We start from the raw sequence: 23631 nt of genomic DNA on the forward strand, positions 1-23631 counted from the left end.
ATTAGAAGGGAAAATTATGTTTTATGAATCTACTTCACACAGTGATGATCGTTTTGCAAATGAATCTTTTAAAAGGATGTTTGAACTTTCGAAATAGATTATGAGCATGACAGGTGGCATATTTATAAACAGAGTGGAATTCTAAATAATTAAAAGAAAAACAAAAGTGCAATTTGTGTTCAACGAACAAGTTTGGGCTCAAAAGTACAGTTAAATACAGATAATAAAGGGTTATGCAAAGAAATAAAATAACCTGACTAAATATTCACAGACTGTTATTTGTTAGCAAAACGTATGAACAGGGCGCCCGACTAACTAAAAGATAGGCCCTCATCCCACAATAATTTGGAGGCCCCATGAAGACTCTAAAGCAGAATGCAGTGGTTGATTTACAGGTTTGGCCCGTCCAAATGCATTTTTGTAGGCCTATTTGTTTATCACAGAACTAGGTAAATTATTTATCATGTGCGTTTACGAATCTTCTCCGGGGCCGCTCATAGTCCTGACATTATAAATTCGCTACTAGCAGAATGAATAAAAATTCTCCTTTAAAGAAGTTTTTTTCCAACTTCCAACACAAGTCATAATTTTTTTATTATTATTTTAAAAATACGTGTATTCTTCGTATAGTTGTAACACTCTGCATAACTCTTTAAGCTATATTTCCAGCCTCTTGGCCCCAGAGCCTGGCATGGTCGACCTGTGCCGTAATCAGGCCTTGAGTATGAATACGAACTCCAAAAAAGTTTTCGATCTTTTCATACTTGCAGGAAATGCCGGATGTGAGATTTTTCCGAACTGGGAGCAGAAAGAAACTAACTGCTGCCCTTACCCATCATCCTTCCAGCTTTTATTTCTAGCTTCAACGAAAAAACACAGAAAAAAAGTTAATTTGCCGTCCCTAGAAGTTATTTATAGAAAAGTAAATGGTATTTCATAATGCCTTCCTTTCAATGTGATGGGATAATCTTTATGCCCCAGGTAAACAAACCGTTTTGTACAGATTAAATTTCTCAATAAAAATATTTTTTCTCTCTCAGGGTAGCTATCTGTTTACCCCCACTAACCCATCCATTCAATTTAATAACGATGTGGCAGCATGCTTCACAAGTTATGCTTAAATGTTTTCTGCCAACCTTTGAAGAAATTATAAGAACATTCCTTTGATGATTTTTATGCGTTAAGCTGAGTTTTGACCTACCACTAGCCTATGAAAAGTTCATACTTTCATACAATTTTATAAAACTGGAAATAAAAATACTAACACAGAATACCTCAAGCGACTTCAAAGATAATAAGTGTAAAATCTCTTCCCAGTCTTGTTGTACTCTAGAGCATTTTAATGAATCAAACATAGCTTGAAATCTTGTTTGAACCTAAACTGAAGTTGGTTTGACTAAAGCCCTATTATCGTAGCTTAAGTTGCGACACATCCACTATCTTGGGGCTAATCAATGCTACCTTCCTATGTCTGCCACTAGCGCAGCCAGAAATACCTTCTAGAGGGGTTTATTGATAAAAAATACCTACTGGGGGGTTTTTTGATAAAAAATATGTTCTCGAGAGTTTTTTTTTTTTGGTGGAAAATACCTTCTAGAGAGTATCTTTTTTTTGAATTGAAAATCCCTTCTTCAGGGGTTTTTTTTGATGAAAAATACTTTCCTGAGTTTTTTTTGATGAAAAATACCTTTTAGAGGGTTTTTTTTCTAAATCAAAAAACCTTTTGAAGGTTTTTTTTTAATATCCAAAATGCATAAACTACTGTATTAGAATTTGCATTTATGTTAAAACCAATAGCTCTGAGGATGTTTTCACAGCCCCCCCCCCCCGTTTCGCTGCACCACTGATGTCTGCTAGTGAAGTAGCGTGTTTTTCTTCTTAATTGTGGTTTCTTATTAACGACAATCCACAATCAAGAAGCACTACAATCACCAGATCTGTACCCTATCTTCACCATAGTAGACATAGGAAGAAATCGGCATTTAGCTCCAAGATGGCGGGCGTGTCGCTACTTAAGCTACGATCTGGGGCGATGTGCGGACACTATGGACATTACGGGCAAAAAAAAAAAAAAAGTCAGTCGTAAGCATAGAAATTTAACTTTTTGATCCACACAGTCAGGAATAATCAGGAATAATAATTAACTTATGGATCTTTAATAAAAAATATCCAACATATTTGGATTAGCAATACATATCCAGGAATTTACCCTTTACAGTAGTTACCCACAACTTGGAACTCCGTTTAAAACTTCAAACAGGTAGTAACTGAATAAAAGAACAGTAATTATGAACAGTAACTAGCTTATGGCACAGCTGTTACTCTGCAAAAAATTTGTGATCGGCAGAGAAGGTTAATTTTTTGACCCTCCTAAATAGACTGAAGTTGACTTACCCTCTAGAAATGAGATCTCTAAGACTTGAACTTTGTATATCTAGCTTCTGATATGTAACTGGATATTTCGTTTTCACAGTGAGATATTTGTCTAATACTTGCTTCGCCAGATCTACTCGGTATTTTCTCATCCGTAGAAAACGAAGTAAAAAGTTGCTGTCTGCAAAAATCACAAAAGTTAATTAGAAAATATAAAAACACTAATCTATCAAGGTTAGATGTCAAAAAAGTAAACATCAATAAAACCAAAAAGATGTTGCATGATTTTTTTTATTGCTGTTACATTTATTTGAGTCTCATAGACGTTAGGTACTTGGTTTTTAGTTTACTGCTGAGAAACTATGTAACCTATGATGTGCAGATCAATAGGAAGAAATGTAGAAACATTGTTACATTATCCCAAGCAATTTCAGCATGATTTTAAAGATTTCTAAGCAATATTTTTGAATTTAGTAATCGAAACGATAAAAATAATATACATTTCAACCACTAAAAAGAAATGTGTATAAATCCCGATTTTCAGGGGTCAAAAATTCTAAAAGATTCCCCACCTTTGATGGAACCTCATCTCATGACTCCCACATGAGTTTGCAACCTCAAAATATTACTGATTTTTTGTTGATTTGCGAAATTTAATTAGCGCCTTCAGTCCCCCTGCCCAAGGTCTTCATCTTTATAATGTAAGCCAAATCATTATTCAAAACGCACAACTCTATTGGAATTGATACCCTAAAAAGAAAACGACCAAGTAGTTGGATGTCTTGGTTATCGATTAGCGGTACTATTTTTAGAAACATCTAATGTTTTTTTTTTTTAAATTAAGGTATTTATTGTCGCCCACCCTGTCTAGTGGTCAGAAAAGTCTGACTGCGATAAGGAGGTTCCGGGCTCGAATCCCGGCTAGGGCATGGATGTACCTTCTGTCTCCTGTCCTTTCCAGTTGGAAAAGTGAAGCAGCGCGCACTAAATTGCCAGCCCAGCTGGCACATAACAACAACGACAACCAATTATTCATTTGAAAAAAAAAAAAAAAAAAAAATCACTCAGCTTCAACTCTAAGTCAGCGTTTTTAGTTTTAAAACGTACACTAAGTTTTTTAAAGAAAAATATGGCCACTAGCATACTTTATAAGCAATCCTGTCAAAAGTAATTATTTTTTTCAGCATGGTGACTTATCAGTAAGGTTTTGGCCTCAAAAACCCAAATTTGTTGATTGAAACTCCGTCCCAGCCGTTGGATTTTTGAGGTGCTGAAAAATCTTCAGTGACCATGTCGCATGAGTATGCGGCATGCTAAAGATTCATTATCTGTATGGCTTGGATGCTCTCAGCTAAATTAAATTCATTTTGTAGTTTGCACCGTCAGAGCCCAGGTGTCTCCATTTGGTGAAAAACTGGGCATAAAATTCTCAAGTGGTTACGGCACTAGCCTTTAGGGATGCCACCTGAAATAATGGTTGATTACCAGTCTTTGAGGAATGCACTAAGCCTGCAAACTGCGAGGAGCGCTAATACATAGCCCCATTAGAAACAACACTAACAGCAGTATTTTGTTCATTTCTATGCAAGCGTTAAAATTTCCTGATCTTGCCCACATTTTATGCCATTTCATTTGTGTCAATAGAGTAAACGAGAGGGAAGTTGCTTACCTAATCGACAGTTCACAAAATGCGGCTGACTTCTGACCCATTCTCTGAGTTCATTGACGCTACGCCTTCTCAACTCTTCCGTTTCGTTTAGATCATCTAAGCCGTCATTTTGATCTTCAACTGCGTCAAAATATTCATCTTTTGAACCCATGACGAAGGGTTTCACCTGAAAAGAAAATTTCACTATTATATTGATCGAAATTCAAGAGTATTTATCATAAGCGTTAGTTAACATCAGCTGCGATAAGGATAATTGAAGAAAATGAAACATGCTTGTTGACATAATACAAGAAATATTTCTTATAAGCGCATCCTCTATAAAAATAAGGAGCTAAAACGTATATATTCATGGAATATGGGAGATGGAAATCCAAGAATATTTATCACTAGCTGCATTGATCGTCGTTGCACGGTCTACCTCAAAAGTTAAGTTGTGTCAAGTAACGCATGTTCAGCAATCAGGCAAAAAAAAAAAATAAATAAAATTTCCCGTCAATGTGCAGAAAAGAGCAATTTTCTGACTCAAAATTTAAATTTAACCCTCTTTGGATTTTTCTTTAAATCCCAAAGCTTCAGTCATCTTTAACCAGCATCAGGCCACGTTGACATGGCCGTTAAGATCATGATGGTTAGATGAATTCGCATGCGTTAATAAATTATGCTCGGAAAATTTCAGGAAAACATTTTAATACTTAGACTAAAAGTAATTCTAAAACTAACATACATCAACTTACCAGAATTTTGCGAAGTTATTGTGTTCCACAAAAGCTATTAAAACTGGCAGAAAGCGCAGTCGATTATTAAAAAAAGACGTAAGAACAAAATCCATTATTCTTTTTGAATATGTATACAAAAAAAAGTTTTCACATTTTTTTCCACAAATAACTATGATTACGAAACAGACGATACCTGATGTAAAAAGATAGCTCTTTTTTCTTTTTTTAACTTTCCATGTTTGTTTTTTTTATTACTTTTCTTCACGAAAATATCGTCTGCTACGATTCAGAAATTCAACTTTATTTAATTTCAATTCCGTGAAGAGAAACATCAGACGATACTTTAAAAATAAAGTTAAACCTCTTTTAAGAATATGAAATCAACTTAAAAATGAAGAATTAGGAGGTGTTCTAGTTATCCCTCAAACTTTGGGTAAATTTTATGTTGCGCAGCTTTTTAAAGGCTATAAAATGCTGCAAAAATCAAACAAATATAATTCTTTTTTCTCCATGAGACACTCGCAAATTAATGATTTTCTATAAAATTGGTACAATAAAAGTCTTGGAATACTTGATTTTTGGGTGAAAGGTAGCCTACGTTCTATTCTGCACCCCTTTCTCATTTATAATATTAACAAGTATTAGCGCAAGTAAACATCAACTGCATAAATAAGAAGTTAAAATAAAACCCACAATTGATAGAATACATAAAATATTTCTCGCTACCATCATCTAGATAAATATGGAGTTAAAATGCGGATAGTGATGGAATTCGGAATCTATTTTTTATAAACACACATCAACTGCGTAATAATAGTGATATAATACTGGTTATACTATATGGGACAAGTAATAAGATTCTCTATGTTTCAAAACAGATTTGATACCTTCTTGGGAGAGTTTGTGTTAGTAAAAGCTTTATTATTTCACTTTTGTCACCATTTTACGGTCACGTGCAACATAGTTACAACTACGTAAGAATAATTTTCAGATTGTTTCACCAAAAGAGCAGGAAATATAATCTTCATATCCCCACCAATGACGTCAGGAATCAGAGGGCTCATAAGAATAATTTTTCAGGTACGTACAGAAGAATAATTTTCCGTTAATATTTCAGATACCATTTTGAGGGTTAACAAAAAATGAAAGCTTAATGCGGACATCAGATCAGAAGCAACAGCAATAAGATTCCCGTCACTTAGAACAGGCGCGGGGCGCGCCCCGAACTTCTTGGGAGGGCGGAAATTCTTAATTTGCTGAATGGTGATAGTTTTGCCAAATGGAACTCCGAATTTCGCCGAATGATAATTTTACCCAATAGAACTACAAATTTTGCCGAATCGTCAGACAAAATTTGCAGAATACGGAAATTTTTGGAAGGTCACAGCGACCTCCCATCGGGGAGCACCTGCGCTCAGAGTTAGCTCCTGCGTATGGTGCTCAAAAAAAAAGTAAGATTTTTTTTTTGTTTTTGCTCTTGGACTGAAGCAAGCTTAAGTTCGTTACCATGTGAATGTTTGAACAACACGAATCTAAGTTTTTCCGATTTTAAAATTTCAAAACGTGACTCAACTTAGCGATTTAAAATGTAAAATCGAAATCGTAGTCTTAAAAATTTATACTTCCTGATTGTTTTTTTTTCTTTCTTTTTTTTTTAGTGAAAAACTGCCGGTTAACCGAACCATGTCATCAATCAAAAATGTAAAAGCTTACAATGTACGACTTTTGTCGGATATCTTTTTCTCCACAAGCTAAACTCTTTTGATTGAAAAAGGGACTCCTCGAACCCCGAAACATGTGTCTGCAGTTCTCTGCAAATGTGTGCGATTTTACGTAGCAATAAATATATACCTACTTTTTACTACAAAACTTTACTACAAAGGGATTTCTTCGTTTATTAATTAAAAATGTATTATTATTTTTTAAGTGTTTCGAATTCGTTCAGTGTTCTTTCGAATAAACGGTAATTTTTTTTTCTGCAATATAAGGTTCATTTTTTTTTTTTTTTTTGACTCGATACTGCTAGTAACGTAACTGATTCGCGTGGTTTGGCGAGGTTTCGGTAAAATTATCTTTTGCCATCTACCTGCTATGAGAAAAGGTTTGCTCTGAATCACCTTTTTAACCTTATGGCATCTACACCAATTATTTGTTTCGGAATCACCACAAAACCGTACAACTTTAGACCAGTGTTGCAACTTTAGACCATTGAAGGAATCTGGTAGTATGTGCCATGTAGTGGTCGTTGGAGCAAAGCTAAAGTCTTTTAAAAAATTCAGTAGGTTCGCAAGGGTTGTCCAGTCAAGTTCATGTTGTTTACACCAAGTTCCAGTGTTATCATTCTCATGTCAACATTCATTTGTGTTGGTTTTTTTTTTTTTTTAATTTTTGCTTCAGCTCTCAAAGTCTCCTTCGAAACCTATATTTGCCGATTGAATTCTCCGAAGTTAAGTTTGTTACTTTATTACTTAGGTATCTAAGATGATTTAGCCTAATCGGCGAATCCTGATGTTACTTTGTTTACTTGTCGTTTCGAAGAAAACAAAATACGGGAATTCGAGTTGCAACTTTAGACCACCCATTTTTACTATCGTTTGTCAATATTTCGTGAACAATTTTGTATTGCTTTGGGCAGTTTTTTAGATTTCGGGTTTTCTTTGGTTTTAGACATGAATCCAGGGAAAAGAAAGAAGATAGGCTGCCTTTCTTACCGCATTTATTCGCCTAAACTGATGGAAAAGGTGATTCAAGAAATCTGGAGCAACCAAATTTCAACAAGGAAAGCAAAAAAGGGTAAATTTTGGTGTTGGCCCTATTCCCCCGATGTCATTTGGTACAAAAAAAAAAAAAAAAAATATTGCGACAACGAAGAAACCTACCCAATTAGGACAAAATTTGTATCAAGCCCCTGTAAAAAATGATAACAAAAATGCCCTTGTAAAAAAATAATATTAAAATAAAATCCAGGAGTAGGTACCTACTAATTGCTTTTCATACTATCTAATATTCATATTTATATATCTGAATAAAATATTTTTTTTTCACAATTGATTTTACTTAAGAGAACCTGTAACTGACTCAAAAAGAATAAAACAATTTATAAATCGGAAAAAGTAAGTACAAACATTTTTTTTTAAATTTTTGCAGTGTACGGGATTAGGACAGAACGATCTATGCATTGTAACTTCAGACCGGAACGGTTTAGCAGTGCATATCAAGGAACATATGTGGGGTCTGAAGTTGTCACCACCATGGTTGAACTTAATACCACTATACAAAAACAGCTGAGATGAATGATAGGGTATGGTTAAATTCTCAACCTTTTTGGCAAAGAATAATGAAAATATGAAGAAAAATACTCATAAAGTGGTTTAAAGTTGTACGGTTTTACTGTATATGTTGAGACAAAAGAATTTGACTCAACACAACATCCGGTTGTGGGCATTATTATGCGGCAAGTTTCTCTGCATACTTCTAACAAATAATGCTTGATTTGCACGTCCTTAAAATTCAAGCAATTAATGAAGTACTTCCAGTTCTTACTTTAAGCTTATTCCTTTTAATTTAAATCGGATTTTCATAAAGTTATGTATCAGCAAACAACTTTCTTTTTCAACTGCGCACACATTATCATGCAACAGCGCAAGCTAACTCAACCATGAATGAATCCAAGGTATTTACAAGCTTCGATTAAAGAACTGCAGGCGGAAAAATTCAATGCTTGGGTACCTTTCATGTTATAGAGAGCAGACAAGGTTTCAAAAGATTCAAACCTACGATATGCTATTTTCTATGAGTTGATTTTTATTTCAAACTTATTGTAAACTAGCGCTAAGAGATTTATTTCGGATGAAACAGTAAAAATGGAATGATTGAGATTGCTTTTAACAATTATTTTTCATTTAGTATTTTGACAAAAAAAAAAAAAAAAAAACTTTACAATTCGTTTCTGACAAATTGAAAGTTTGCTCAATCACGAATTACAGGCAGTTGTTCACTATATGCTTCTAAAAGCTGCAATGTTACGCAAATTTCAGTTTACCTTTTCGTGCTCGTTTTAAATGTCATTATAAACGTTATTTAATATTTTAGACTTCGTAGGAGCCAAATGTATTTATCGTCTGCAGCAGTGATTGTTTAAAAATAATTCATATTTTTATTTCAGCTGTAATTTCTTTTGTGGCAAACTTTGGTTTTGTTTATTATCGTTTGCTTGTTAAAATATATTAGCTTATTATATTTTAGGAAAGATTAACGTATTCAAAAAATAAAAATAAAAATATTCTAAATACAAGTTAAATAAAATTGATTTCTTTTTGACGACTTAATTTACTTTTTGGAGGAATTTTTTTATATTTTAAAGCAACTTTTGGGAGAATTATCACAACTTGGAACATGCCAAATTAACGATTAATTTCCCATCCAGCATCTGTACTATTAAAAAGTTCTCGCGTCCGTCTGCCTGTCTGTCCTTCTGAAGCTGGGTGCTCTCGAGAATCCCTGCGAGTCAAACGAGATACCAATCTATTCGAAATTTTCCAAAGAAAACAATAAGACTAATTTCGTAATTGTACGACTTAAATAAGTAGATATATTAATTAAAACGTCAATTAACATCACGTTCTCAGGAATTTTTGTTTCATTCCAGTTGCCAATTTGCATATGGGTTAGCATATAAAATTCTAATAATTGTTTTAAAAGTGGAGTTTTTTGGCTGCTATCCAAATCTTAAAACAAATTTTTCTTCTACTTTTAATTAATTCCATTTCTCTTTTTTTCTGCTATATAAATCCTAAAGCTACTTTTTAAAGCAATTTTTTCGTTTAGAATTCTATTTTAAATTAGCTTCGTTTCTCTTTTATTCTAAGCAATGATTTTTATTTCTTTCTGTTGCCATTTTACACATGTATGTTAACAGAAAACATTTAAATAATTGTTTCAGTAGGACTGACGTCATCAAAACAACCAATCGGGTTAAATTGCTGCTTTATTCGAGCATAACCTTTATTTATCGTCTGCTCTTCTATTTTATATATTCAACGTTCTTAATGCTTTAAAGCACATGAAAGTTATTTCTTTAGTTATGTTTATTTATTGTAGTGCAAGTTTACCATTACCAGCTAGTAAGTTTACCATTACCATCTTGGTAAATTTAGGATGTGCGACTAATTGTGTTTATTTTGTTGGACTTTTCCCCTTAAAATAGGTGAGTTTTCGAATTATAATAACTCTATTTTTCCCTCATTTTTTTTTAAACTTTTGAAACACATTTTGTATCGTTAAACGAATACGTAAAATGAGGATTGTTTAGATTTCTTTAAATGAAGCTGAAGTTCCAGAATAAAAAAAAGTTTGCTTTTAATGATTTTAACTAAAGCTTAGTTGGAAGCTGATGATTAGGTATTAAAGAAATGCAGTTATTAGTATTTAATAGGTCGTGATGCTTTAATTTCAGGTAAACCAAGCAATATGTGTCATTTTATGTAAAAAGCTTACTGTTATCGTAAATGAAAAATCATGATTTATATTCATTTCTGGTAAAATAAGTATTATTAAAGAATTCAAAGTAAACACTTTCATGAGATATGTAGTTCTTCAACTCAAAATTTGGAAAAATGACACTGTTTACACATGTCTTAGATAACAGTAATATGATCACAACTACTTTAAACGGAGTATTTTAAGAGGTGTGAATCTTAAATATCATAATTTTGATATTTCTCCCTGAAATTTTTTTTCAATGGAAACGATAAACCATAATGTCAGTCAAAATATCGGTTCATAATGCTGAATTTTCCTGTCTTTTAAGTAGGTGGCATTCGATGCTTTACTTTACTCAGGGCTCTAAACAATGAGAAACATTCAGTGTTATAAAGTTGAATCAATACCTTTGTGCTTGAAAAATTAAAAAGGAAATAACAATAAATTTCAAATTGGATAAATTATCCAATTTGAAATTTAATGTTTATTAGGGTTCATACACTTGTGGTTAAAGAAAATTCCCTGACTTTTCCAGGTTTTCCAGGTTGGTTTTTAGAAAATTCCGGGCAGTTCTCAAAAGGTGGGAACAAAAAAGTTAACTTTGAGTAATTTCAAAAATTTTCAAATTTGACATCAATTTTGCTTTTATTCTATAGTATGCATGCCTAGAACGCAATATATGAACATGAAAAGACAGCAGGTATTTATAAAAAATATTAATTAGCAAATTAAATCAGCAGTCTGTAGGTAACAGATTTTGGACATTGTTGTCCTGTAGGTAACGGATTTTAGACATCATCATAATGTAAGTTTCACCATTTTTGACAATTGTTAATCTGATTTTTAACTTATACAATGAAAATTTTATTTACTACTTTTTGAATTTTGCAACTTAATAATAAAGAGGATATTAATGAAGTGCTTGAATGGCTATACATACTGCTCTTTACATATAATAAAGTTTTGGAATGATTTTGAAGACGTTTATGAAAGGTAAAAAAAGCTTCAAATTAAAAATAATACAAATGTAAAAAGTGACATCAGTTTTAATAATGAATATTTTTTCTAATGTCATAAGAATTAAAACGATGTCTAGAAAAATTATTGAAAAAAGAAATTCGTATTTCTATTTGGAGATCGTTAAATTATGTTTCAAAAGAAAGAGAAAAAAAAAATTCTAAAATAATTAAAGCGGGGGTAAAAAATTGCTAGCGCAGGTGATAAAGTCGCCAAAACAAATGGAGCTGACGATAAACTACATTTGTCAAACTGGAATTCCTTTCTGGTAACCTTTAGCTTATCGTATGCTGTGTTGTCGCCAACGGAGGTTTGCTTGGCGATTTCAGCGCAAAATGGCTTTTGTTACGATCATAACCAGTCATTGTTTGTAACGTTTTGTAACGTTTTGGTATGTCCAAAATTGTGCCTTTTAGCAAAGGAAATATTTTTTAAGGGCATTTAAAGAGCATTTTTTCCATAATTTATGTCAATTCTTGTCTCTATACAGTACTATAATTCAACTCAAAAAATTCTGAGTTAATTAAAATGAAAGTTATTTGGTGTTGATGCTTCAAAGTTGAGGTCTGTGTTTGCTCCCACCTTTTGAGAACTGCCCTTCCAGGTTACTCGCTTCATTCAAAATGTAAGTTAAAATAGCAATAATTTCAAAACAATTAAAATTGTTTAAAGTAGCAATGCGGAAGAACTGAAACGTCTCCCCTCAGATTTAAAAAAAAAAAAAAAAAAAAAAAAAAACCTTGGATATTTTTTTTTCTTTCTTTTTCTCTTTCAAAATTTAAATTTTTTTAAAAACATTTTGTTTAGAATCGTTTTAATTCAGTAAGTTACCGCCCCGTTGCCAAGGCTAAGGCAGAAATACACAAAACACACCGTTAGCTCAGTCATTCCATCCGATGACTGCAGTTTCGTGCTTATTAGCACTCATCGGCCCTGCAGAAGGACGGTAACTTACTGAAAACACCATGCCTTGCCTTCAATCTTCGTGTTAAACCGAACAATTGCTTCGGTCACTCGTCTGGTTGTGCTAATTCTATATTAGCTAAGTTTGTCTGGCCTAGAGTTGAAGGGGTTACATCTTTTCGTCTCATTACTGGTCACGACTACTTACAAGCCCATCTTTTAAAAATCGGACTGGCCAGTTCCCCGCTGTGCCCACTATGTGAAGGGACTAAGCAAATGACAGGGGAGCATCTTTTTGATTACCCCGTTCTTCTCGACGTGCTGAAGGATGTCGTTTTCAAAGAGCTTCCCCGCTCTGCCACTGCATCTTCGTTGTATTGGACTGCAAGGCGCCTTATGTCCGAGAAGACGTTGGTGGGCGTAAATTAAAAAAAAAAAAAGTTTGGCATTCTTGGCTTCCTTAAGAGTTTTCGACCTTCCGTTCAGTCACTTCCTATGCCGGACTGATGAGTGCTAATAAGCACGAAACTGCAGTCCTCGGTTGGAATGACCTAGCTGGCGGTATTTTTCATGTTGTTTTAATTCGTTTGCTACTTGTTGAAACAGAGTACTTTCAACTTATTTTAGCGTTTCTTTGATGTCACGTGTCATGCGTAAAATTACAGCGTTTTGCTGTAGTCGCACAGCAATCTTTTAGCATCCGCTTTTGGTTTACAATATTTCTTTTTATTTTCTTATTAGTATATAACACAAAACATATTGAGCAAAATGTAAAGCTAAATTTCAGTATATGGGTCATTTTTCAAAAAGTGTAACTTTTCTGTCACACGCCTTTTACAGTAAAAACTTTAAGGAACAATTCATTTAACAATGATTTTTAATTTCATCAAAAATATATCTATTTAAAACTGCCAACAATTTTTTAATAAGAATTTTTATTTTAGTATATTTTTGGTTCACAACATGTGAATTCTCACCTCCGTGGCATGTCACACACCTTGTGTGACTGCTTATGTTGCTTAATAACTAGTTTAATTAAAAGTATATACTTATTTTTTATTATTCCTTTCACAAGTGTCTCAAATAATAATTGTTTAAGTACAAATTGTTAATTTTTTAATATTGTGTTTTATAGCTCGTTTTAGTAGGACAAGGAGTCTTGTCGCACAATAAATTCTCACCTCCATTACCTAAACACAAAATGCTTGATTAGAAATGCTTGATAGATTTTGCTTTAAAAACTTAGTGTGGTTATGCTGACTTCTCACCTCCTTGTCCTTTGTTCACCTCCGTGAACTTGAATTTCAGGGATGTAAATTAATGTAAAAAATGAAGTGAACATGTTTTCATATGCTTAACATGTGCAGATTGTACTGAACAAGAAGAAAAAAAAAAAAAAAAATTTCCCTGAAAAAATGTAGCTATTAGGCCTATATTAATGGAAAATTCCTCACATCCGTGAATCTCCCCCTCCGTGACAGACCTTATCAGTGTCATTATTTCTGAGGTGAAAATAAATGATGGAGGGGAAATACATCAATAATAGGCATTCAACTAAAATTATAAATTGCCAGTATATCCTCAAATTTACTAAATAATATTTTTTAACATACATTTGAAACTTCTAACTAAGCCGCACTTTAATTAAGAGAGCTTAATATTATATTCCCAAAAATTATTAAAATAGCTGATTGTTTGCACATTTAACAAAATCACTACTTTGATATTAAATTGCCCTCGATTTTTAAATGTTATAAGTTTTTCTCTTTTAATTTCCATGAACAAGGTATTTTTTAATTTTTTTCATTTCTGAGTAAAATAATTGGAACTTAACTGGGTTTATGGTTACGTCTGGTAGGTAACACTTTCATGTAAGAATGAAAAAAAAAAAAAAAAAAAAGAAAACAAAAGGTTTCGAAATCAAAAAATATTTGCGTTCAAAAGTTCACGTTTTCTGGAGAATGACCCATAAATATGATTAACTTGCTGCATCGCTTGGCATACCATATAATGCATAATAACGAAAATCAACATCCGCCGATCATAGGCCAATGCCAGTAATCATTTTTTTCTCTTTCGCATATTAAAGAATGCTTGCATTAAAATTTCAATTTCTCTTTTACAAAAAATAATAGTTAATTTTCAGAAATTCATAACTTTTTGTACATTTTATGTTACTTTCAATAGTTCACATTGATATAAACATCCAATCCTGTTTTTGGAAGTTTACGTCTATTTCCATCGTGCAAACTACCAAATATGTCGACCAAGTGAAAAATTTAAGATAATAAGTAGATTTTTGAATTTGTGGCATAAAAGTAGTTATAAATAATTAATAATTCTTAAAAAACTACAATTAAAACAAAATAGTCAGTATTTAGCACATATGCGTCTAAATCTATTAGAACAAAAAAAAAAAAAAAAAAAAAAAATTCTGAAGATTAAATTTAGCATTTTTCCAGAAAATAATTACGAATTATTCGGAAAATAGCACATTTTGTGTTGTTTTCAGTAGTTTGCATTGCAATTAACATCCAATGCCGTTTTTGGGAACATAGGCACTTAAAAAGTCTTGTGTACTTCCATTTTGGGGATGACCAAATATGGCGGCTAAGCCCAAAAATAAGAAATAATTTTTTGAATTTGTCGCATGCAGACAATTAAAAAATAATTAATCTTCATGAAACTACAATTCAGTTGAAAAGTTTTTATCACATTTGCGTCCAAGGCAATGAGGATAAGATTAAGTTTTAAGAACAAAATTTTGCATTTCTCAAGAAAATTATTTAAAAAAATAATAATAAAAGCAATTTGCAGACCATTTTGTGCTTTTTTCATTAGTTTGCAATTAAAGAAAACATCCAATTCTGCTTCGTTTTGGGAAGCTTAGGCATTTTAGGATCGTGTCTACTTCCTTCTTCTGAATGACCAAAGATGGCGACTACTTTTCACACGTATCTGAAATGACTTTCCGATCAAAAAAAAAAAAAAAAAAAAAAAAATTCCCCTAACGACATTCCCATCTTCAGGTTGTGCTTCCGAAGCAGTAAATTGTCTTCTTCCCTGTTGAGTTTGTACATAATTCCTGTTCACCTGAGGAATTTTTTTCTTGGGAACAATTGAGAGTCAAAAATGGCGGCTGCGGAAGTTTTTTTTGGGTCGCTACTTCTTTTATTGACACCGTCATCTTGCCTCAAATTTTTTGCAATTTTTTTCAAGAAACATCGATAAGAATGAAGATTAGATCTCATAGAACAAAATTCTCTGGGAAATTTTTTTTTTGGGATACATTTTAAAAATTCCCTGACTTTTCCCTGACATTTTTGACTATGTCATTTTCCCTGACAATTCCAGGTTTTCCCGGAGCGTACGAACCCTAGTACTGCAGACACATGATTCGGGGTTACAAAGTTTCTTCAAAGCTAAGTAAGAGAGCTTATGGATGAAAACGCATTCACTTTTGTCGGATGTCAAAATGCAAATCAGGGCGGAAAAGCGCTGTGCTAAAAATTCAACTGTTCCTTTATGCCTGCCTCGCAATTCACGATTTTGACTATTTCCCTTTTAGAAGCCCCCAAGCGACAAATAAATATAATTCTCCATTTTCAATAATTATGGCTTTTTATTCTCATTCTTTTTCTATTTAATTCGACTTTATAAATAGTTCAATCTCTAAAATGCGAGGTTCTTTATTGTTTTTTGGAAGTTAAACCAATGAGTACCAAATGTGTTTGGGAACTAAGCCCGGGGGGGGGGGGGCGGAGTCCACATTCGGCTGACCACATAACTGGGAGAACATCTCCCTTGCACCCCAGAGCCTAGGTCAGGAAAACTGAAATGATGGGCACAGTCGGCCTTGGTCTGCATGGGCTGTTGAGCCTCTGGGTTTGGTTTGGTTTTTAGAAGTTACACCAAACCTTTTCTTCGTAGTATTAATATATGCGACAGATGAATATTTTAGGCGATTTTCGCAATGAAACCGGTTTCATTTAAAAACAATCAATTTCGTCATATGTTTAGCTAAGTAACTCGATTCATCGAATCCCTTTGATTACTTGCCGATGCTTTCTTGTCTAAATTATACAACCAGCCAAACGAAAAAAAAAAAAAAAAGAAAGAAAAAAAACATTTTTCTTTGGGGAGGGGTGGGGGGGGGGGGTGGGGGGGGGGGGGTTCTACGTCAAATCATGTTACCTATAAGATTTTTGGCTTTTGGGGGTTGAAAGCAGAGCTGCGGGGTTAGAGGGAAAATGACCGACTCCGACTGCGGGAATTTTAGATCCTTTGTCTCCTACTGTACCCCAAACTCAGTCCGACCGACTCCGGCTCCAATCCACAAGCATTGGCACAGTTGCAAATTTTGAGGGAAAATTATCAACTCCGACTGTTGGAATTTTTTCCTTTGACTTCGCAGCCCTGATTGGAAGTGATAAAGTAATCAGTTGTCTAGAATTCTTAAAATAGTGTCACAAACGAAAAACCGAAAGTAAGGGGCTGAAATAGTAACTCGAGTTAAAATGTTTATTAAAGTTTAAGCGAATATCCTAGCGGTAGAAAGACGAATGTTTTTTTTCCTACCAACTCAATCCACTCCATAATTTCAATGCATAATTGTACGTTAAATATGAAAAAATATTTCTTTAAAAATTGCAATTCATTAGTAAATTACATAAAGCACGCCATTTAAATAAAATTTACTGTCCAAGCCTTATTCTTTATCTGTTGAATTGTCTGTAGTCGTCACTTGCTCTGTGATGTCGGTGATCTCGAATGCCGGCTTACATCCAGTTCAGATATCTACCAGAACCAACCGGTGGTGCGCGGTCTAGCTCGAAAATAAATGTTTTGTCAAGTGACGCATGTTAACTGTATTACCCCGAATTTGACGGCATGCCGGAAAAAAACAAGTTTGACCAGCATGCCGGAAAATTCGAATTTTCCAGAATGCCAGATAGTTTGAGGCTTATTTTGCAAGAAAACAAAAGTAAATTTCCCTATTCAGTTCCAATCAGAAAGTAAACCACTGTAAGGAAAAAAAATAATAAATCCCGAAAGTAACCTTCTTTCAAAAAAAAATTGTGTATTGCATAAATATGTTCTTGTTATTTAGGGTACGTCATTTTTAACGGATTTAATTATACTCCAACAAAGTAATCCATTCAGAAGCAATCATTGTTACTGCGATTTGTTCATATTTTTTAAAAATAAATTACAGTGAAGCACCGTTTATACGTTTCTCTTTTATACGTTTTTATCAATTACACGTTTTTTAAATTGGTCCCTGCAGAGTCTAATACACATTAACGTGCACCTATTATACGTTTTTTCATTTATACCTTTTTTTCATACAGTCCCTTCAAAAACGTATAAACGGTGCTTTTAGGTTCCATTAAGAGAGATAAGTTTGATTTTTTATTTATTGAATAGCTACGGTAAATTCTTTAACCCTGGTTTAGGGGCGGTAACTTACTGCTTAAATGTTGGCTTAGTTTAATTTCCTTTTCATAAAATTATTCGTTATTAAACAATATTTTTTTTTGTTAAAATAACAAATGACATTGTTAGTAAATATTTTTACAAAATTAAACTATTTATTAATACTAATAAGATATATATAGAACATATATTCATTTTTAAGCTGAACATATATTTTTATAGCATTAATTTTTCTTTCATAACCTCGGATTTTTCCCGCTTGCCCGAAAGGACCAGGCAAATGTTATTGAAAATCTGGTGACCCCCGAATTTTGCGGCATGCCGGATAGTGCGGGGTAATACGGTAGCAATTAGGCTTTAAAAATAGAAAAATACATTGTGTAAAATTTCCCGTCAACGTGTCGAAAAGAACAATTTTATGACTCAAAATTGGAATTATTAGTCTCTTTGGATTTCATTGAAATTCCAAAAATTCATTCTTACTAACAAGCGCAAGCATTCCAGTTCACGGATGGGGTTTTTCACCAGAAAGAACTTTGCCGTCACAGGTGGCAAAAAATACCCTACGTGAATTCCTAAGCATCAAAAGACCTCTGGGCCAAATTTGGCATAGATCCAAGGTAAACAACGGAATTATGCAAGGAACACGCACAGACATACAGCCAGCTTTATGTATATAAATATCACTAAGGGACTTCCTCCCCTTCGCTTGCCGACGTCCGCGCTCGTTACGCTCGCGGAAGAAGGTTATACCAAATGGGGGCGCCTTTTTCGGCTGCAGCTTGGCATTCGTTTAGTAACGAAGAATCTTCGCACCAGAGTTTTCTCTGCCTACTCCTCGTTACGCTATAACTCTGAGAGAGAGAAGCACTGAGAAACAAAGGGATGTAAATGAACTTTTTCAAGTTTTGAGTAAAAAGGGTATAAAGATTACGTCCTAGGTAAACTTTCATTGAATTTTTTTTCTAAATCACGCTGCACAGCAGCACCTACCAGGGCTACTAGTACTAACTCTTGCCCCAAGACAGAGGAGGGGTTCACCTACCATTTGTGCTGGCTATCTCCAAATTTTAAATTTCGTCACTTGCATCCCTTTGCCTCTCACTACCTCATATGAAGTATATAGCATGTATTGAGGATGCATGCCTACTGGCCTATACAACGGATTTCTGGTCCGGTTCCCACCGATTTCATTATATTTGTGCTTAAGGAACTATAAACAGGGCTTTAAAAGGAAATCTTATCGGTAAATAAAAAATGCCACATAGTGATTGTTAAGAAATTGTGCCGCTAATCTGCTAAATTAGTTTCTGATTAAAAAAAAACACGTACTTTCTCTACTGTAAATATGCATTTTCAGTTCCATATAAAAGTTAATATGTAAACATTATAAATCTTCACAGAAATATTTATTATTTGCACATAACATTTTCATAAAACACATTATATTAGTTTTTGTGAATCACAAATAGCGAGAAACAGTCTTATACAAAATCCACGTGCACATGAAATATCGAACAAAATTATTTCAGGTAAATAAATTTTAATTTTGACGCGCATTATATTTTTCAAAGAAAAATTTGCTTAAAATTATAATAATAGCAGGGGAAAAATAAGTGAAGTATATATGAGAGAAAAGTTTGGTAGTGAGAAAAATATTGCTACATAAAACTTACCTTAGCGTAAAATTCGATTGAGAAGCTACTCCGAAAAAATCGAAACGCGGAAACATTGAAAACAAAACTTCGCAGAACCCTCTCAACAGTTGAAACTCTTCGGCTTTCGCCGAAGACTGGTTTCAGCTCAAGAGAGCGGATTTCAACTTTCACTGCAAAAAATGGCCTCAGGGTGTCTTTGGCTGTTGAAATTATTCAGCCACTGATGTGGGTCAATTTTTGTAGGTTACCTATTTTGTCAATTCTGTGAACGACTGGGAGATACAACTAGATAGACTGAGAAACATTATGCGTATTTAAATTTTAGACTTTTAGATGTTTCCTGGACTTACCAGGGAGGACATTGATCACTGTGGCCTTTTGCTTACGGATTGAAGTATGTCATGATGTTGGTGAAGGTGTTGCTATTTTAGTTATGATATAAAACCGGTGTTTGAAGTTTTTTAGTCGGAAGACTCAATAATAAAATTGATCTATGGGGTCGTCCACGATTGATGATACGCTGAGAGGGGAGGGGATTCGTGAAATTGTTCCAGTTTGTGATAAAAGGAAGGGGAGAGGTAACAAGACGTGTGACATCACACTTTTTTATAGCAATGTGCTTATGAAAAGCAGCGTGACACCTGACAAAGGGGAGGAGAGGGGTAATGTGAAGTGTGACAATTTGCGAAAAAGAAGAGGAGAAGGGTTGTTGTGACAAATTTGTTGAAAAAAAAAATTGTCATCATTTATAGATAGCCCCTAGTAGCTTTCCCAAATGGAAGTTTCTAAAATGATATTTTTAGCAACTTATTACTGGAAAAAGTACAGTGAAATTTCGATTCAACATTTCCTGTGTTAAGCGTTTTCCCTCTCAAACATCATTTTTCATCAACCCAGTTCGCTTTTTATACAGGGCGGCAAATATAGCGTACCAATTTACAAAGTCAACAAAAAAATATAAAGCAAGATACAGAAAGACCAATTTGTATCCAAGAATTATATATACAGTAGGTTATAATTTTCCATTATGTCTTGAAAAAAATCCTTCCATAAACTTTATACGTGAAATCAATGTTGATGTAGTTTTTAAATTTCTTTTCGAAACTTCGCATTTATCTCTGAACCATATCCTGCGGAATCACTGTGACTTCTCTCATAGTTGCTCCTTGTAGTTCTCTCAGATTTGTTGGTGGATGTTTTTTAGTTTACGTTGCAACTGTGACAGTGCTACCTCTGGTTACTTTCAGAGTCTTGGTCAATGTTTTGACCTTATGAAAACTAGAGCTGAAAATCCAGATTTAGAGATATGTGTGGAGAAAAACTGCATTAAAAACCTCAAAAGAAGTCGATAATGTTGAAAGTAGCTACATTTTGTCATGAAACTGAGCACTTATACTGAGTCACTTTTTCTTTCTTTTTCTTTTCTTTTTTTTTTTTTACATTTACGCCTCTTTTAAAATTTTTCCACGCTCCCTAAGGGGCGCGACGCTCTAGGGAGATTGAGAACCACTGTTCTAATGCAATCACAAATTCATCGTTGAGATGTGTCATCAATTATTAAACTCTTCATTACTGATTGCATATTTGTAAATTTTTTTTTATGCTGATGCATTTTATTAACTTTTCTTCAGTCGCGGAATACCTTTCAAAAAAAAAAAAAAAAAAAAAAAAAAACAGGTTTATCCTGTGAGAAACATGTTGCACTGCAACATTCACTGTCAAATCTAGAATTTATGAATAAAGATATTTTTATTATCTTTACAAGCTTTTTTTTTCTCCTTTTTAAAATTTCATTTTTTTTACTACTCACGAGTAAATGTTTTTCCAAACAGAAAATTAAGAATTGGTATACTGTCTTTCTTGTAACACTCTGCTTCCATATAGTTATTTTACTGAGATTATTGATGCTGTAATTTTTAGTTTTTTTTTAATTATAGGGGGGGGGGGAGAATACAAAGTACGTCATTGCAAAGAAATGCAATTACACTCATTCAAATTTAATTTTTTCACCATAATTTTGGTAGCAATATTAAATAAATAAATAGGCTTTTCATAGCTGAAAAATAATTTAAACTTAGGATTAAATTTTTAAATTTAACGCTATGTAAAAAACAACGCATGACTTCTTTTAAACTCCAAAACAGTGTTTATTATTAAAACTAAGTTACGAAAATTGAAATAATTTAATTTCACTTATAATCACTTGAGTTTTTAACACAATATCAGCTTACCTTTCCTCCTCTCTTTTTCAGAAGCTTATCCAGCTTTCTTGTATATTAAGTACACGTTTTCAGTAATTCAATGCCTATTCCTGTAGGTTTGAATCTCCTATAAAGTTAAAAAATGAGTTAAGTCAGCATGACATTTTAGAAAAATAAAACACACCTCTGGAATCTGCTATTTAGTAAGCTAGTAAATATTGCGTAACGCAATTTTTTAATCACTAATATTGATTCTATGTTTCCTTAGAAAACTAGAAAGTCGCCCGTCAAGGTATGTGACGGTTGAAAATTCCTTCTACTCTTCTACATTTGAACGAAGCCATTGCCTGTTTGGTGATATTTTGATAGTTGAAATGGTAACCCTAACCCCAGTGGATTAACCCTAACAATCCAGAAGATAACGTTCATAGTTGACCATTTTTTCGTTTCTTTCATTCCCCTGAAACGAGTCTTGCCAGTAAAACAGCTCAGTTATGAGATCGAGTTCAGCCTTGTCACAATAAAGCCTTTCCCTGCATGTTAAACATTACCAAAACGTATTTTATCAAATTATCATGCCGTGGCGCGAGTTTCATTGTTGAAGTACGTGGGTTACTCAATCATCGGTTATTATTTATATGAGGATAGCAGTGTACTGCGTATAAAGTTCAGGATCTGAGGACCTAAAGTTCTCCTGCCTCTTTCTTTGAAATTGGAGCAGCTAATGGTCGTAGGAGAACTTTTACCCAGTTTTGAGTGAAATACGTGCGTTTAAACCACAAGTGGGCATTGGTTGAAAATGTTTTCTAAGTCATGCTCTACAGCAGTACCTAGCAAGGTTACTGCTACTAGTAACATCTCTTGCCCCAAAGCAGATGCTAGTTTCTTCTAGGCATGGGCAATGTTTAATAATCCGTTTATTAGAGGACCGTTCTTTTCTTTTACCCGTTCATTGGACTCGTTCATTTGAACGACTTTATTCATTTGAAAAAGTTATTTAAAATTTTTAAATGGTTCATCAAAAATTACCGAAAATAAATTATTAAAAGTTAAATTAATTAAGTTATGAATATTTTTAAAACCCGGAAAATAAGATGTAAAAATAACAAATGTAATTTATTAATGACGTAAACAAGATGGCGACAAAAAGTTGAAGAGCAAATGATGCCGAATGCTTTATTGTAAAGTACAGAAAAGAAAAACTATGTATAACTTAGTTACAAGAAACAAGACTAGTAAAGAATACTTAGAAACAAGACTAGTAAATGTAAACGAACTGAAACAAATGTGTGCAATGTTCAACATCGTTCACCGTTTAAAATAACGTCAATTTATAGAATATCGTACTGTACCGTTCATTTAAAAGAGTCGTTCTTTTTGACCCGCTTGCTCATGAACGACACACACGTAGTCATTCTACCATTTTCACTAAGTTATCTCCAAATTTTTAATTTTGGAATTTACGCCTCTTTGCTTCTAGAAGATTCAAGTCTAAAAATAGTTTTAAATAGCGATGGTGCCTTTCTCGTCGGATAGAATATTAGATAGCAAAATCGGCCGACAAAGCCGTAGACATTGCACATCAAGACTACAAAGAAAGAAACTGTTTTAAATTTTATTAACCTGTTAAAATTGTTAAAATTTTGGTGTCAGAACATTTTTGCCTGACCAATGTGTTTAGAGTTGATATTATTAAGTTAAAAAAATTAGAGAATGTTCGAAGATTTTCTGAAAAATCTTCAAACATTTTCTGGTATTGTTTCAACATTTCGCGAAACTACAAGTTTTTCAATATGTTCAATCTACGCAGTTTTCTTTATATTTTGTTTCACTCTTTCCTACAGAATCGAATTGAAAAATTGATTATAAAATGTGGTCCAACCTGGTAATAAATAGGTTACAGCGTTCTTTAATCGGCCGAAATATAGTAATTGTTTCCTCTAAATTACGTTTGAAACGCAATTTGTAGAAGAGTTTAAGAGTAAGGAAAACAAAATGTCTTTTCGAACTAATTTTCGTCCGAAATCAAAGCTTTCTTGTAAAAGTTGTCCAGCAAGAGATTTTCGCGAAGAGCAAGAACATTAAGAGCAAATCACAACGGGTTTTTAAGTGCATCCACTTTTCTCTTGCTCTCACCTATAACTATGACCTTATTTAAATTACGTAACAAATGCTAC

At 33.4% G+C, this 23631-nt stretch overlaps 1 protein-coding gene across 1 annotated transcript in view; it reads right to left on the reverse strand.

Moving 5' to 3' along the window:
- LOC129231717 (alpha-tocopherol transfer protein-like) overlaps nucleotides 1–23631 on the reverse strand; it is a 44050-nt gene that overhangs the window by 15647 nt on the left and 4772 nt on the right. Inside the window, exons 2-4 of the mRNA XM_054866080.1 lie at nucleotides 21485–21581; nucleotides 4043–4208; nucleotides 2395–2554 (exon numbers count right to left, since the gene is read on the reverse strand). Coding sequence (XP_054722055.1) covers nucleotides 2395–2554; nucleotides 4043–4193 — 311 coding nt within the window. The 5' untranslated portion in view covers nucleotides 4194–4208; nucleotides 21485–21581. The remainder of the gene's footprint in view (nucleotides 1–2394; nucleotides 2555–4042; nucleotides 4209–21484; nucleotides 21582–23631) is intronic.

This window comes from Uloborus diversus, chromosome 10 (genome assembly GCF_026930045.1).
Source record: "Uloborus diversus isolate 005 chromosome 10, Udiv.v.3.1, whole genome shotgun sequence".
Lineage (NCBI taxonomy): Eukaryota > Metazoa > Arthropoda > Arachnida > Araneae > Uloboridae > Uloborus > Uloborus diversus.